This window comes from Globicephala melas, chromosome 13, assembly GCF_963455315.2.
Source record: "Globicephala melas chromosome 13, mGloMel1.2, whole genome shotgun sequence".
NCBI lineage: Eukaryota > Metazoa > Chordata > Mammalia > Artiodactyla > Delphinidae > Globicephala > Globicephala melas.
In genome coordinates this window covers 17726713-17742484 of record NC_083326.1, presented here as the reverse complement: position 1 = coordinate 17742484, position 15772 = coordinate 17726713, and the positions used below count along the sequence as shown (strand labels likewise).

General features: G+C 44.7%; 1 protein-coding gene across 1 annotated transcript in view; it reads left to right on the top strand.

The window, feature by feature from the left end:
• KDSR (3-ketodihydrosphingosine reductase) overlaps positions 1-15772 on the top strand; it is a 41655-nt gene that overhangs the window by 12994 nt on the left and 12889 nt on the right. The window contains exons 6-8 of the mRNA XM_030868123.3: positions 6428-6619; positions 12541-12624; positions 15558-15641. Of these exons, the coding sequence (XP_030723983.1) occupies positions 6428-6619; positions 12541-12624; positions 15558-15641 (360 nt within the window). The remainder of the gene's footprint in view (positions 1-6427; positions 6620-12540; positions 12625-15557; positions 15642-15772) is intronic.

Below are 15772 nucleotides of genomic sequence, written 5' to 3'. Positions count from 1 at the left end.
GATTTTGAAGATTTTCTCAACAGCTGTGTAAAAAATCAGTTGTGGGAAATAGTTGTAGTCTAGGTATGAAATGATGAGGGGAGAGACTTCAGAGGCGGCCAGCGAAAGAGAAGTATGTGTGCGTGCATGCATGCGTGTGTGCGTGCATGCGTGTGTGCGTGAAAGATGATATAAAGGGAGAATCAGCAGACTCACCTTGACCGGCTGTGGACGGCAAAGAGGATGGAGGTGTAGGTAGCTATGTGGCTGTAATAAATAAATGCATAGTTGTAAAGCTAAGACCTCGGGACGTGGGGTGTGTCCAGGGGCAGAAGGGGAGGGATTGTTTCCAGTTGTGGGTCTGATGGAAGTCCGAAGGTAATGGAGTGAATGATTTGTGGGGATTTATAACTGAGAAGAATAGAAGAAACTGAGAGTATAAGACCAGGTGACTGTGTGGGACTTCCTTGGCGGTCCAGTAGTTTAGACTCCGTGCTTCCACTGCAGGGGGTGCGGGTTCGATCCCTGGTCAGGGAACTGAGATCCTGCATGCCACTCGGTATGGCCAAAAAAAAAAAAACAGGTGACTGTGTGTGGGTATCAATGACAAGGAGAAAACGTGAAGCAGGTGAGATGAAGGAAGAAGTACAATTCATGTATAGAATATGAAGCATGCTGAAATATTTTAAAAAAAAGCACAAATCTAATCTTTTTTAAAAAACTCACTTTATTCTCAACCTTCAGTCTCCAGCACACTATCTCCTTCCTTCTGTCTGTCTGTCTCTCATTCTCTCTCACTTTCGTTTAGAAAAACAATCGATTTCTTTCCCACCCACACCAGTACCCACGCACACAGACTGTTTGTTGCTCTGTCCCCAGCAGCATGGGACAGTAGGAGCAAAGCTGGCCTTTGGCATCAGACTAAACCAGTTTTAAATCTTAGCACAACTGGTTTCAAGTCTAACCATTTACTAACTGTGATCTCAGGCAAACCGTTCTTCCTTCTGGCCTCAGGTTTTCCTCCATCCTCAGCCTGCATCTCTGTGAATGGGACCTACGGCGCCCAGGGCCATGAAGATGAAGTAGCATAATTCGGTGCATAACGCTCAGCTCAGGGTAGCTGTGTGTGAATATGAATGTCCTTTGTCTTTTATTCATTCAACCCACCAATATTCGAGAAAGCCTCTAGTGAATCGAGTGCCATTCTAGGGCCCGGGGATGCCGTGGTGAGCGGGAGGATAAAGGCTTGGCCCAGCTAGGGTGGGACAGACCAGGCGGGATCCAGCTTCTCAGCAGTGTGATTACAGATGCGTCAAGTAATGATTCTCGGGGGAGAGGACATGGGAAAGGAAGAGAGGAGGCTCTTTTACACATTGTGGAAGGTGACCCGAAGGGCAGGTGCAGAGACAGCAAGAAGGAGATCCAGTCCGGAGAGCCAGTGGCTGCAGGGGCCCCGAGGTGGGAAGAGCCGGGCAAACTCCAGGAGCTTGACCAGAGGCCAGGAGGCCAGAGCTTCCTGAGCCCTGGGCACGTGGGATGGGGCCACTGTGGATTTCAGCTGAAAACCTCTGAAGGGGTTGAAGCCAGGCTGGGGAGTAGTGAGATCTGCATTGCAGCCTTTAGAGGCTCCTTCTGCCTGCTGCGTCAGGAGACTGAGGACTGTCAGGGTGATTAAGACAAGGGTCGGCGGTGTTGGGAAGTGGATGCAGCTGCCGGCGTGGGTCACCGTGGAGTGGGGAGAGGTCAGCACGGCGCAGGGGCTTAAGCAGCTGACAGGGGATGTTGGAATTGGCCTCACCTCCGAAAGGACTGGGCTCTAAAGAGGAAGCCTGGTTAACCCCAAACCTGTTGCTCTATTCCAGTGACAGGGCCTCATTCCAGGGATGGTTTGCTGTGGGCCCCGCCGTCTCTGGCCATCGCCCCTCTACCCCTGGCTGCCCTGAGAGGAGGCAGGAGGCCACTGTGCTGCAGAGGGCGTCCCCTTCGCAGGCCATCACGTGCCCCTCTGCTCTCTCCCACCTCGGTCTGGTCACTTGCCTCGTTCTGGTCAAGTCCAAGTGTGGGCTTATCACCGACACCCCCTGTTAGAACACACACTACCACGTTTGATGCATTTTCTGAAGATAAGAGTTCCTTTTTCTTTAAGATGAATTCTATCTCAATTATGTTCTTTGGTTTGTTTGGAGTATTTTTCATTTTAATTTTGCTGACGTTCACATGCATGTAAATCGCAGGTACACAGTAGTTTGTGCTGTCGTGACTCATTGCCGGGAGACTTAAATTAAGCATGTCCTGTGTGGCTCCACGGGGAGAGGGCTCGTGGAAATGTGCTCCTGGATTCCCCTGGACTTTGGCCGGTGCCTTTTGCCCTCGCTGGTCTCGCTTTGTGTCCTTTCACTGTGATAAGCCTCAGTCGTGAGCACAGCCGTGTGCAGAGTCCCCTGAGACCTTGCAGCGAATCGCCCACGCTGGAGGTGGTCTTGGGGAATACCAACACTTCTCTTAATTTTCCTTTTCAGTGGTTTTCTCTGTGGGTTCTTGGAGGTGTATCTTGTTTTATCCACCTGTAGCTATCAATGAGAGCAGTTTTTGATGGGGATTACACTGCTGCTGTAGATCCATTTGGGGAGAACAGACATCTTAATAATGTTGAGTCTTCTAACCCTTACAACATAATATATATCTCCATTTATTTAGCTTAAGTTTTCTTTAATCTCTGTCAGCAGTGTTTTGTCATTTTCAGCATATGGGTCTTGCTCGTTGTTTTTCAGTATTTCATGTTTTTTGATGATAGTGTAAATGGTTTTTTTCATTTCAATTTCTGAGTGTTCATTGCTAATATAGAAAAATACAATTGATTTTTGTGTACTGATCGTGCAGTGTTGCTGAACTCCACTATTAATTCTAGCACTCATTGGACTTTCTACATCCAAGGTCGTGTCATCTGCAAGTGTTACTTCTTCATTCCCATCTGCATACCCTTATTCCATGGGCTGGAACTTGCAGTACAGTGTTGAATAGAAGTTGGTGAAAGCAGACATTCTTGTCGTGTTCCTGACCTTAGGGAGAAAGCACTCAGTCTTTTACTATTAAGTATGATGTTAGCTGTAGTTTGTTTTTGTTCTCTTTTTTAATTCTTTTTTTTTTGGCTGCACTTCACAGCTTACAGGATCTCAGTTCCCTGACCAGGGGTTGAACCCAGGGCCACAGCAGTGAAAGCCCAGAATCCTAACCACTAGGCCACCAGGGAACTCCCTGTTTTTTGTTTTTGGTAGATGCCCTTTATCAAGTTTAGTAGTTTATCCTAGTTTGCAGAGAGTTTTTATAAGGAATGAATGTTGAATTTTGTCAGATGCTTTTTCTGCATCTATTGGGATGATCACAGAGTTCTTTTTTAGTTTGTTAATACGGTGAATTACATTGACTAGTTTCCAAATGTTTCCAACCTTGCATTCCTGGGATAAACGCTGCTTGGTTGTGATTATTATTATCCTTTCTTTGTTCTTGAGGGATATTAGCTGTACTGTTTAGTAATGTTATTTTGTGATTTTTGTATAAGGGTCAGGGTGGCCTCATAGCATGAGTAGGGGAATATTCCCTCCTTTTCAATTCTCTGGAAGAATTTGTGTAGAATTGATTTATTCTTTTTTAAAGGTTTGCTAGAATTCACCAGTGAAGGCTGAGGTTTCCTTTGTGGGAAGGTTTCTAACTTTAGTTTCTTTAACAGATGAAGGGCTACATCTATATCTTTTTACCTGTTTCTTTTGGAGTGACCTTTGGTAGCTTGTCTCTTTTAAGGAATCTGTCCATTTCATCTACGTCGTCGAATGGACGAAAGTTATTCATCATATTCCCTTATTATTATTTTAACATCCGTAGAGTGTGTAGTGGTGTCACCCCTCTCATTTTTGTTATTGATGATTTGTGTTCCTTCTCTTTCCTACCAGTATGACTACAGATTTATCAGTTTTGTTGATCTTCTCAACAACCAGCTTTTGGCTTTATTGATTTTTCTATTGGTTTTTTTTTTGTTTTCTATTTCATTTATTTCCTTTTATTTTTATTACTTTTTCTTCTGCTTACTTTTGTTTTAAGTTGCTCTTCTTCTTATGATTTCTTCAGGCGGAAGCTGAGGTCATCCATTGAAGGCTTTTTCCCTTTTCTAACACAGACACTTAGTGCTGTGGGTTTCCACCTGAGTTCTGCGTTAGCGGCATCCTACAGATTTTGATAAGTTGTGTTTTCATTTTCATTCAGCTAAAAATATGGTATAATTTCCCTGTCCATTTTCACTTTGACCCTTGGATCATTTAGAAGTGTTACTTAGTTTTTAAATATTTGGGGGATTTTCCAGAAATCTTTCTCTTTTTGATTTCCAGTTGAATTCCATTGTGGTCAGCAAACATACTTTGTATGAGTTGAATCCTTTTGAATTTATTGAGACTTGCTTTATAGCCCAGAATATCGTTTATCTTGTAGCCATTCCCTGTGCACTTGAAAAGAATATATAGCGTCAGCCCCGCATATCCGAGGATACAGACAGCTGACTGTACCGTGCCATTTATATGAGGGACTTGAGCATTTGCAGGTTTTGGTATCGGGCGGGGGGGAGGTCCTGAAACCAATCGTCCATGGATACCGAGGGTTGGTGGTATTGTGCTGTTTTGGGTGGAGTGTTCGATCAGTGTCTATACATTGTTCAGGTCTCCTGTCTCCTTCCTGATTTGTGTCTGCTTGTTTGTCAATTATTGAAAGTGGGGTACTGAAATCTCTGATTATGACGGTGGGTGGGTTTGTCTGTGTGACTCTTTTAAACAGACTCAGTCCACATTCCTGTCCTCCAGCCCCACGCCTGCCCTCCTGCCCCCAGCGGTGCTCGGTGTGCTGCATGGGCCTTTGGGGGCTTCTGTGGTTTAACCTTGCTTTTTAGTTTATCTTCTCCTCACCTCGCATTCAGCTTTCTGCCAGGTTAGTTCTCACTCGTCATTCTTTTCAACGTCCGAAATGTCATTGCTGCGATTTTCTTTGCTCACGTGGATTCTTGCCTTGAAAAAGATCTCTATTGAGATTTTAGTGGGGTCTCTGAAGGGAGCTAAGGTTTACACATGGCTTCAGTATGCCTTCTTTTTTTGTCAAACCAATATAATGATATTAAAAAACATTTGGGGGGGAAAAATGGGAATCCCAGAATCCTAACATAGTCACTCACAATTTTCTACATTTCTTTGGTTTTGTACCTGTGCACATGTACTTTTATTTAATATTCCAAATAGTTGCAGTCACGGTGTAAATACCGTCTGCCCTCTGCTTTTCTTTCTTTCTTTTTTTTTTTTTTTGCGGTACGCGGGCCTCTCACTGTTGTGGCCTCTCCCGTTGCGGAGCACAGGCTCCAAACGCGCGGGCTCAGTGGCCATGGCTCACGGGCCCAGCCGCTCCGCGGCATGCGGGATCTTCCCGGACCGGGGCACGAACCCGTGTCCCCTGCATCGGCAGGCAGACTCTCAACCACTGCGCCACCAGGGAAGCCCTGCCCTCTGATTTTTTTAAACTAAGTATTTCCCCCTGGCCTGCTGGTGTTTCTGGTCATTGTTTCTAAAAGTTACTTAATGCTGTTGAGTTAACATTTCATGATGGACTTAAAGTTTGCCAGTGAAGTGTTTGGTTTCACATGGTGATAGATCTAGTATTTTTACAAGACTTTTAATATAGAAACATTGTAATGCAGTATCCTGAGACTTTCAGGTTGAAAATGTAAGGTTTTTAAGAGCTCCCAGGATGAGGGGAAAGTAGATCTTGGTGCCTCTGTGAGTCCTTACCCATCATAAGAGCCGACATTTATTGAGTAATTGCTGCAGGTCAGGGGCTGTGCCAGGCGCTTGCCTTGTGTTTCTTCTTTCAATCCTTGCTGCAGGCCTGTGAGATCACACCCATATTAACCCTGTTTTCACTGAGGAAATAAGTAGAGTGTCTGACTTTTCTGTTCATCATCAAATAGGCAGTAAATGGTAGAGCCCAGGCTTTACACCACAGTCGCTGCTGTCAACCCCGGTCCCCGTCTCTTTGCGGTCTTCCTGTCACTTAGAACTAATAGGGCTGGAAATACTTGAAGCTCTTTCCTCAAAACTGTTTCTCAGAAAGTGTTACCTGTAACATGCAGTGTACTTTTTATAAGGAGAAGACTAATTTTGACCGGTCTTCAGCAAAGATGTAAGTGCTGTCGTCGTGAGAATGTAAGGCTAGATTGAAATAGGCTCCCAGTGGTAGGTCCTGTGTGTCACGGTCACTTACAGGATCATTAGGCCTTCATTCGTTCAGCAGATCGGCTGAGCTCCCAGTCACTTGGGCTCCACTGACGAGCTCAGACTTGGTGAGAAGGCAGGACGCCCGTGGGATGCAGCCTTGGGGCGTTGACCTTGCTTAGTTCTCGTGGCCTCTTTGTTCCCTGCAGAGATTAATGAGCGTCAACTACCTGGGCAGCGTGTACCCCAGCCGAGCGGTGATCACCACCATGAAGGAACGCCGCGTGGGCAGGATTGTCTTCGTGTCCTCCCAGGCGGGGCAGTTGGGCTTATTTGGTTTCACAGCCTACTCTTCGTCCAAGTTTGCCATCAGGGGATTGGCGGAAGCTTTGCAGATGGAGGTAAGAGCTGTCTTCAGTCAGCCCAGCAATATATGTTCCCCTTTAGTCTGTAACTTCCTTACACGTGTCATTGTATTAAATTAGAGATTTGTAGATTTGGCATTAGTGAAGGAGAATTGACGCAACCCCTGAACTTTGCAGTTAACATGCTTTTCATTGCATAAAAATTTAATACACAGTTAGCACTACTAACATCTTCGTAGCATTACAGGCATACCTCAGAGATTTTGTGGGTTCGGTTCCGGATGCAATAAAGTGAATATCGCAATAAAGCGAGTCACATGAATTGTTTGGTTTCCCAGTGCATATAAAAGCCACGTTTACACAGTACTGTGGTCCATTAAGAGTGCATAGCATTATGTCTAAAGAAACAATGTACATTCATTCCTTAATTAAAAAATACTTTATTGCTAAAAAACGTTAACCATCATCTGAGCCTTCAGTGGGTCTTGGTAATAACATCGAAGATCACTGATCTCAGATCACCATAACAAATGTAATAATAATGAAAAAGTTTGCAATATCGGGAGAATTACCAAAATGTGTCTTAGAAACACGAAATGAGCAAATGCTGTTGGAAAAATGTTGCCAATAGACTTGCTCAGTGCAGGGTTGTCACAAACCTTCAACTTGTAAAAAATGCAATATCTGTAAAGCGCAGTAAAGCAAAGCATGATGAAGTGAGGTGTGCATTTACTGGCCTAATACTGTGTGAGTGTTTGTAAGATATTTTATTCTTTAACTTTTTGTTGTTGTTGTTCTTTAACATTTTTAAAGATACCCGTTTAACAAAAAAGGTCTGTCCTTTATGACTGACTAATAAAACTAACGTGTTTGAAGAAAGAGCTACTGTGTAGCTCTCAGTTTTTAGACAGATTCATTTAGCTTGATCTCAGTTTCCTTGTTTGTAAAAATGAGAAACTAAAAATTGCATTTGTCTTTCCTGATACTTATATTTTAATATCCTAAAGAAATATTGAATGTGAGTGCGTTTTATCTTCACAGTGAATAGAACATCTTGTGGAAGGAGGATGTGGTTAGGATTAGCATAAAATAAGCACTTGTCAGATGTGTATAACCTTCCTCCTCAGCTGCGTGAAGTAGACTTCTGCATTGTTGTCACATGGGGATGCTTAGAGAGCATCGCATGTATCTTTCCAAAATCACGTACTTTAAGGTAAAATTCTTTCTATTTCTATATACAGTTGACCTTGAACATCACACGTTTGAACTGCGCAGGCCCACTTATTTGTGGATTTCTTTCAATAAAGACTATAGTCCCTCATGATCTGAGGTTGGTTGAATCCGTGGATGCAGCTCTGTGGGTACGGAGGGCCTCCTGGAAAGTTATACGTGGAATTCGATTGTGCAGGGAGTCGGCGCCCCGACCTCCACATTGTTCAAGGGTCAGCTGTATACTGAAATATAACACTTAACACTTAGATTCTTAACATCATGATGTTAAGAAGCCCACAGGAAACTTCACTGTGGCCAGTCCTCTTATAGTAAGAGTGTGATTTGAGAATCCCATTTAATGATTAAGATCAAGGGTGGATAAATTTTTTTCCTGTAAAGGGCCAGAGAATAAATATTTTAGCCTTTGAGGGCTAGATGGTGCCTAATGCAGCTACTCACATCTCTTGGGATAGCAGGAAAGCAGCCTTGTGCAAGATTTAAATGAACGGGTGTGGCTATGTGCCAGTAAACACACAGGCAAAGGGCCATAGCTTGCTGAGCCCTGATTCAGAGAGCCCCCAGAAGAGCCCGTGACGGTACATGGCAGAGTGCCACGCTGCCCAGATATCGGATGAGCAATGCAGTGCAGACGTGTTCTCGGGTCAGTGACAGAATCCCGACCTGCCACTTAGGGACTGGTAGACTGTGCTGTTCTCATCCCAAAGGAACCAGCCACAAATTTCATTGTCATCAATGTCCTTGATACTCTTAATCAATGACAGGTCATTGTCATATATGCTTAGCCAATGGGCCACGTATGCCTGTGAAATTTCCAACAAGAACACCGGTATTTCTTTTGTAGTTTTTACGTTGAAAAGTCCCTTTATGAATAACCGTCTTATTTTTATAACAGTTTTGTGAAATATACGAGGCAGATGTTGTTATGTCACATTCTAGATAATAAAACTGAGTCTTCAGTAAAGCCATTGGGTTGCTCAGAGCCACGTCATTACTCTGTGACAGAAATAGTAACAAAGTCCATGCCTTCTCGTTCTGCCTTTTGGCTCCCTGTCTGCCTCTGTAACGTGTCTATAATTCAGGTCAGGGGTTGCCTCACCCCTTCACATCGGTCTCAGAAACCCAGTAGGAGAAGGAATAGTTTGGAATTGAAAGGTCTGTGCACGAGGGCTTTTTGTCCCCGAGTCTTGTCTTGCAGAACGACTTCAGGATTCACTCATTTAGGGCAAAGTGTATGATCCAGGCAGCCTGGTTTCCTTTCGGGTAGAAAGAAGATGTTGATAAAGCAGAGGGAAAAGACAGGAGCTGCTAGTCCAGACGAGTCCCTGAGGCCTCCTGATGACACGCGTGATTCACGGGCTGCAAGTGGCCGGTCTGGACTTGCTGGTCAGCTTGACTTCGCTCCGTATTTGGATTCCATTAAAAATGCCCTCACATAGGGCTTCCATGGTGGCGCAGTGGTTAAGAATCCGCTTACCAAGGCAGGGGGCACAGGTTCGAGCCCTGGTCCGGGAAGATCCCACATGCCGCGGAGCAGCCAAGCCCGTGTGCCACAGCTACTCAGCCCACGCGCCTAGAGCCTGTGCTCCGCAACAAGAGAAGCCACCGCAATGAGAAGCCCGTGCACCGCAGCTAAAGAAAGCCTGCACGCAGCAACGAAAACCCAACGCAGCCAAAAATAAATAAATAAATAAATAAATTAAAAAAAAAACAAAAACTAAACACGTACATGGAAAGTAGGTTTGAGGGGAAGTAAATTCAGTAATCAAAATCTAGTTTGTTCATAGCAGAACTTGCATCAAAACAATTGTTTCCTTACAAACTTATCCTGTTTTTGAAACCTGGATCATTTGGTCTGTTTGGCCAAGGTGATTTTTGTGTTTTTGTGAATGAAACCTTCTAGACTTAGTCAGACTCTAAGTGCTGTTTATCATTCTTTTTTGGTTTAATGAATTCTTAAGTCTTCCTCTCCACCTCAGCCCTTGACCCTCAGACTAAAGTTGGACCTAGAAATGTTTTACATACAATTACTAAATTTGAAAGAATGCTTTGTTGGCTTTTTTTTTTTTTTTTTTGGTCGTCCTTTTTTGACTCAGTCTTTTAGGTACAAATACATCATTTAAAGATTTTAGAAGTTGATCTTTTTGGAAAGCAGACTTCTGAGGTGGGGTGTAGCCAAAGATGTGGTAGCAGACACCAAGTAAAAGAAAACTAGGTGTCCCCCTTTCTATTTCCCTTGGCCTCATGCCCCGCCCCCCAGCCCTGTCTTTTCCCACCGTGGCCCACAAGTAAGCCGAGCTTTAGTTCTGGAGCTTCACGTCAACAGCTGTAATCCTTTCTCCAGCCCCCATGCCTTGGCTTTGGTGGAATGAGGAGCAGCACACCTTAGGTGAGATAGTTTTGGTAATAAGCCAGTTCTTGAGCACATAGGGCGTCTTTGTGATTGAGAACGAGGCCAGGTAGAAGGGAGGGAATGGTAACAGGATGGGACTAGGGCAGAGCAGTGGGGGAGACAGAATGGTCAGTGAGCAGAACAAGGAAACGCAGACAGGGGCTACGTAAATGGGAATCAGTGAAGTCCTGGCTTATACATTCTTAGCAGAAGTGGGCTTGAGGAGTCAGCACTCGTCTTAGCAAGAACCAGTGAAGCCAAATGAACCTCATTTCCTTTTCTGCCGGGGTTATGGGATCAGTCAGTTAAAGGAAGATTGTAGATATAGTTTATATAGATTTTAACAAATTATTGAACCAAGGGTTTCAGGGGACTGTAAGCTCCACGAGGGCACAGTAATAATGCAGTAAGTATTTGTTGGATAAATAAATACAGCGGTTAGGTTACTAGCCACTGGAGGTATCCAGCCATAGGTTGAGAGGGTCATTTGGCTCCATGATTGTAGGTAGGATACCAGTACCCAGAAAGGGATTGGACTGGTTTCTCCCAACCCTGACAATCTGTGCCCACCCCGGGAAAAAGCTGTTCTGGAAAGCTGTTTTAACCATTTGGAAGCTCAGCCATAACCTTGCCTTTGAGAAACACTGCTTTGACATCCTGTCTTATGTTAGCTTAGTACCACTGTCCTGGGTCATTGCCGGGGAGGGAGCAGTGCAGAAGCGACCGCGTCTGAGCAGTCAGCTTCAGGCTTTGGGTGGGCTGTCTAATTACTGCTTATTGGCTTTTCTTTTTTTGGTGGTGTTTCTCTCTGGTCTGTGCACAGCAAAGGGAGACAGTTTTTAAAGTCAGTATCTCAAAAACAAGTGGAAGAGGAATTGCTTGCTCATCAGCCTCACTGCCGGGCGAATCCCGAGCTATCGACGAGCACGGCCGGGCCTTGAAGCCGCAGGCCCCAGTGATGTTGAGTGAATGCACTCTCACGCCCTAGGTGCGCGGAACCGAACCAGCAGGGACACCGTCCTCTGCTCTTGCACTTCCTGGGCTGGCTGGCCAGGCTCTCCTGCCCGCGTGCTTCTCCTGCCCCTGTGGCTCCTCTGCAGCCCTGAGGACCGTGCTTCACAGAAGGAAGTAGGGAGAAAAAAAGCCAAATGTAACACAGGACCCTGGGATGCTCTCAGAGGCTGATACACGAGGAAGCAATATAATATTGTCACTTGCAGCTTCCTTAAGACGCACAGTGGTCTTCCTCACGACCAGCTGCCTGTCCGCTGCCAACTTCCTTAGGCGTTTCCGTGCGGCTAAACAGTGAGCCAGAAGCAAACAGAAGTCATGGCAGAGATTCTGATGGTTTAATCCATCCTGCTTAGCGTCCCTAAGCCTCAGGGCCAGATACGAGCGTGGAGCACGGGGTCAGTGGGAGAGGTGTGTCCTGTCCGACCAGCAGGAGAATCTTCTAGAATTGTCGGAGGTGTGTTTATGAGTGAGGAGACCCCGCAGTGAGGTAAACAAGCCTAGGATTCTGTTCCAGAGAGAGCCAGGGAGCTGGGAAGAGAAGCTGGGAAGGAGTTTGCACGTATAGATGTGGGATGAGATGGTTCACAGGTGAGGTTGTCCTGGTCTGACCTGGGGGATCCACGCGGGGGAGCGTCCTGTCTGCTGGCCTGGCGGAGGAAGTGACCCCTGAGCCCCTCATTGGCAGGGGAGTTCCTGAACCAGCACACTTCCCAGGGGATGGATATAATTCTAGACCTGGGTCTGGGGTGGCACAAGAAGGGCATTGGGGAAGGGATTTGAATGATCTCAATATATTTTGCAAATGAAATCCACATAACCAGGGTTTGAGAAGCAGCCGTGAAGGAAAACAAACCCCTCTTGTGGAAAACAAACTTGTTTTCCTTCCTGATGGCCGAGGAGTAGACCTGTCCCGTGGCCTTGGCCACCGAGCCCAAGTGGTGTGCGGTGGCAGGGAGGACGAGCGGATTTCCCCTTAGCATCATCTGCTCTCCTCACGGGCAGCTCCCAGGCCCCTGGTCAGCGGGAGTGGAAGAAACTTAGAAGGAGGCGAATCTCCCTAGCTCAGGGCCAGCTGTTTTCTGGAATCGAGGTTGGGTGAGCTTTTTGCCTTTACTTCTAAATGATCTTCAGGGCTAGGAGTTTCCTGATTCACCTGGTGGTAGTTCTCCTCTTACAGAATCACCCTGTTGGTCTCACCACCTTTTGAGAAAATCAGGGCCGTGTTTAGAACGTCTGCCTGGCAGCTAGTGCAGGTTGATAAGGGAGGATGCGAAATTGTATCTTGTTTACTGAAGGGGTCGATGTTGTCTCTGAAATGCAGGTGAAGCCGTATAATGTTTATGTCACAGTTGCCTACCCACCAGACACAGACACCCCCGGGTTTGCAGAAGAAAACAAAACCAAGGTAAGTATGCCTCTCTGTGCCCTGTTTCGAGTTTTGAACGTAGGAAACCCGTTTTCCCATTTTCTGTCTTTCCACCCTTCGGCCTGGGGGCATTTTCATCAGTCAGAAAATTGAGTTCCTTTCAATTTATGTGCTTGCAAGAGGCCTCCGAACTTTCTGGAACTTTCATTTAGAGTCTTGGAGGATGTAGCCCTATTTCCAAAGGCCATTTTTGCTAAGAATCTTCAAGCTTTAATTAATAAGGTGTTTGCTTTCTGATTGAGAGTACAGCTTGTATTTTAACTAACAAGATAATACTCTTTAAAAATAATATTTTCTCCCCTGGCCTTAAATACATTTAAACACCTGAAATGGTTGCCGATCCGTTGTCTCCACACGGGGGTCTAATGGGCGCCTAAGACTTAACATTTGCAAAACGAAACTTGCGATTCCCTCTCCTTCCCCCCTTATTATTTTCCATCTCATTACCCGGCGCCCGCCATTCCCCCAGCTGCTCAGGCTGGAAACTGCGAGGCCAGCCTTGATTCCTCCTCTCACACCACACATCCAGCTGACGTGCACATCCTCTGGGCTCTGTTCTCAGAATTTATCCCAAATCAGACTTTTTTTTTTTTTTTTAACTGCACGTGTCACTACCATCCCAGCAGTGAGAACCGCTGATGTTTTTGCCTGAACTTCTCTCATGGTCTTCAGCCTGGCCTGCCTGCTCCTTTTCTTACCCCGCTGGGGTCTGTTCTTCATAAAGTAGCTAGTGATCCTTTTAAAGCCCAAGTCAGGTCTTGTCACTCCCCTGGTCAAACCCCTCTTGTGTAAAAAAAAAAGCCAAAAAACAAAACTGAAAAAAAAAAAAAACCCAAAAGATCAAAACCTCCTGTACAGCACAGTCCTGTAGAATGTTCTAGAATGGTGGAAATGGTCCTGCGCGCTCCTGTATGGAAGTCACATTGTGGCTGTTGAACACTTGCAGTGCAGCTAGTGGGACCAAGACACTGGATTTCTAATTTTATTTCATTTTAAGTAATTTAAAGTTAGAATTAAATCGCACATGTTGGTGTTGGCTGTATATCAAAGAGTGCAGCTCCCCTAGCTCCCAGCGTGCCTGGAATAGAATCCAGAGGCCTCGAGCCTTTTGGGTCCCACACTGTCTGGACCTCGGCCACCTGTCCGCAGCATTTTCTCCTCTCCTTGGCCTTAGCCACACCGGAGCCCTGTCTGTTCCTTGAGCTTGCCTGGCCTGTTCGCACCTGCAGGCTTTGCTCTTGCCATCCTCTCTCTGGATATTCAAATGGATCTTCCTCCTGTGTTTCTTTCCATCTCTGTACAGCCTTCATCTTGGAGAGGACTTCCCTGACCCTCTGTTATCTCAAGTATCCCTCCCGTGAGATGTGAATCCTCTTCCCTGGCCTTATTTTTCTCTATAGTGTTCATCACCTCTGGACATTAACATTAATACAGTGACTGTCAGTCATCCTGAGCTGAATGCCAGCTCTGCACTTTGTTCAGATGAACCTGCCTTGACACGTGGTAGGCACTCTCTGAGCAAACAAAGTGGGGGAGAAAGGAATCAATCAGAACTTATCCCCTTGAACTTGGTATTGATGTGTTTTCCTCTCTTTTATAGTGATGCTTAGTAAGTGTGAATCTGCACAGCATAAAAATTGGCACTTATGCTCCATGGGCTGTATATTTGCAACAAGATGTTTATGATTTAGAAGCTTTTTCTCCTATTCATTTCTCTTTGGCGCTGCCTCTTAAAAATTACTACTATTTCAAAGAAGTAAATTTAAGCCAAATGAATAAGGGGAATCTGCTAAGCAGATTTGCAACATTTGATAAATGGTCTTTTAGGCAGAAGCCAAAGCTGACAAAGGACGGTGATTTCCCTGTGAAGATTTGATTTTGTTGTTAAATTGGGGTTTTTGTTTTTCCTCCACTAAAATGTCAGGCTGACTTCTTTGGGTAAATAAAATTCTACCTTGATCTGCGGGTCCCGTAGGGGGCGCCATAGTGCCTTTAAATCTCCTGAGTATCTGGCCACACATGGTTATGTTAGCCTGGGGGTCTGGAAGAATCAATGGTGGCACCTTCAAAAGGGCTTTTCTGTGACAAAGTGAGAGAGTGGCATGGACATATATACACTACCAAACGTAAAAGAGACAGCTAGTGGGAAGCAGCTGCATAGCACAGGGAGATCAGCTCGGTGCTTTCTGACCACCTAGAGGGGTGGGATAGGGAGGGTGGGAGGGAGGGAGACGCAAGAGAGAAGAGATATGGGCATATATGTATATGTATAGCTGACTCACTTTGTTATAAAGCAGAAACTAACACACCATTGTAAAGCAATTATACTCCAATAAAGATGTTAAAAAAAAAAGGGCTTTTCTGTTAATTTAGGTTCATCAAGAAACACTTGACTTTTATGAGCACTATGCTATTCTATTTTAAGAAAATATGTTCTGTTTTTTATTTTATTTTATTTTTTCCAGCCTACATGGTAAATAAAATTTATTGTTTCATGCCATTTAAGGCTTAAGTTTTGAAACTTCTAACTGGAACTCCCTTCTAAAGAATTTTTGAGCACATGTGTTGCATGTCGCTCCAAAGAAGATTTTTTAAAAATGAAAATAAAGACAGGGCAAGGTATTTTTTTTTCATTTTTTAAACTTAAGCTCTGATGGTCCTCATTGGAACTGAGACACATCCCACAGAGAGTAGCTGGGGTCTCCTTGTCTTGCTTCAGCTACGGGGCTGAATTTTGTACAGTAACCAGTAATCAGTAAACTGATTTGAAATCTAGATAGAGATAATTCTAAAAACAGGAATCAGTTCAAAGGCAGAAAACTGGAATTATGTATAAATTTGGGGAGGAGAGCTGTAAAATTATTTTTTAACTCGGGGGGCAGTAATAGTATGTCTATTTTTTTCACCTTTAGCCTTTGGAGACTCGTCTTATTTCAGAGACCACATCTGTTTGCAAACCAGAACAAGTGGCCAAACAAATTGTTAAAGATGCCATAGTAAGTAAAAACCTTGTTTCCTTTTATTAATAGTTAACAGTACTGTATTTCCAAAAAGGTATTTTTCTCAGGGCTTATTTCAAAATATAAATTATTGGGGTTTTGTGGTGAGTTAAATTCATCATATCTAA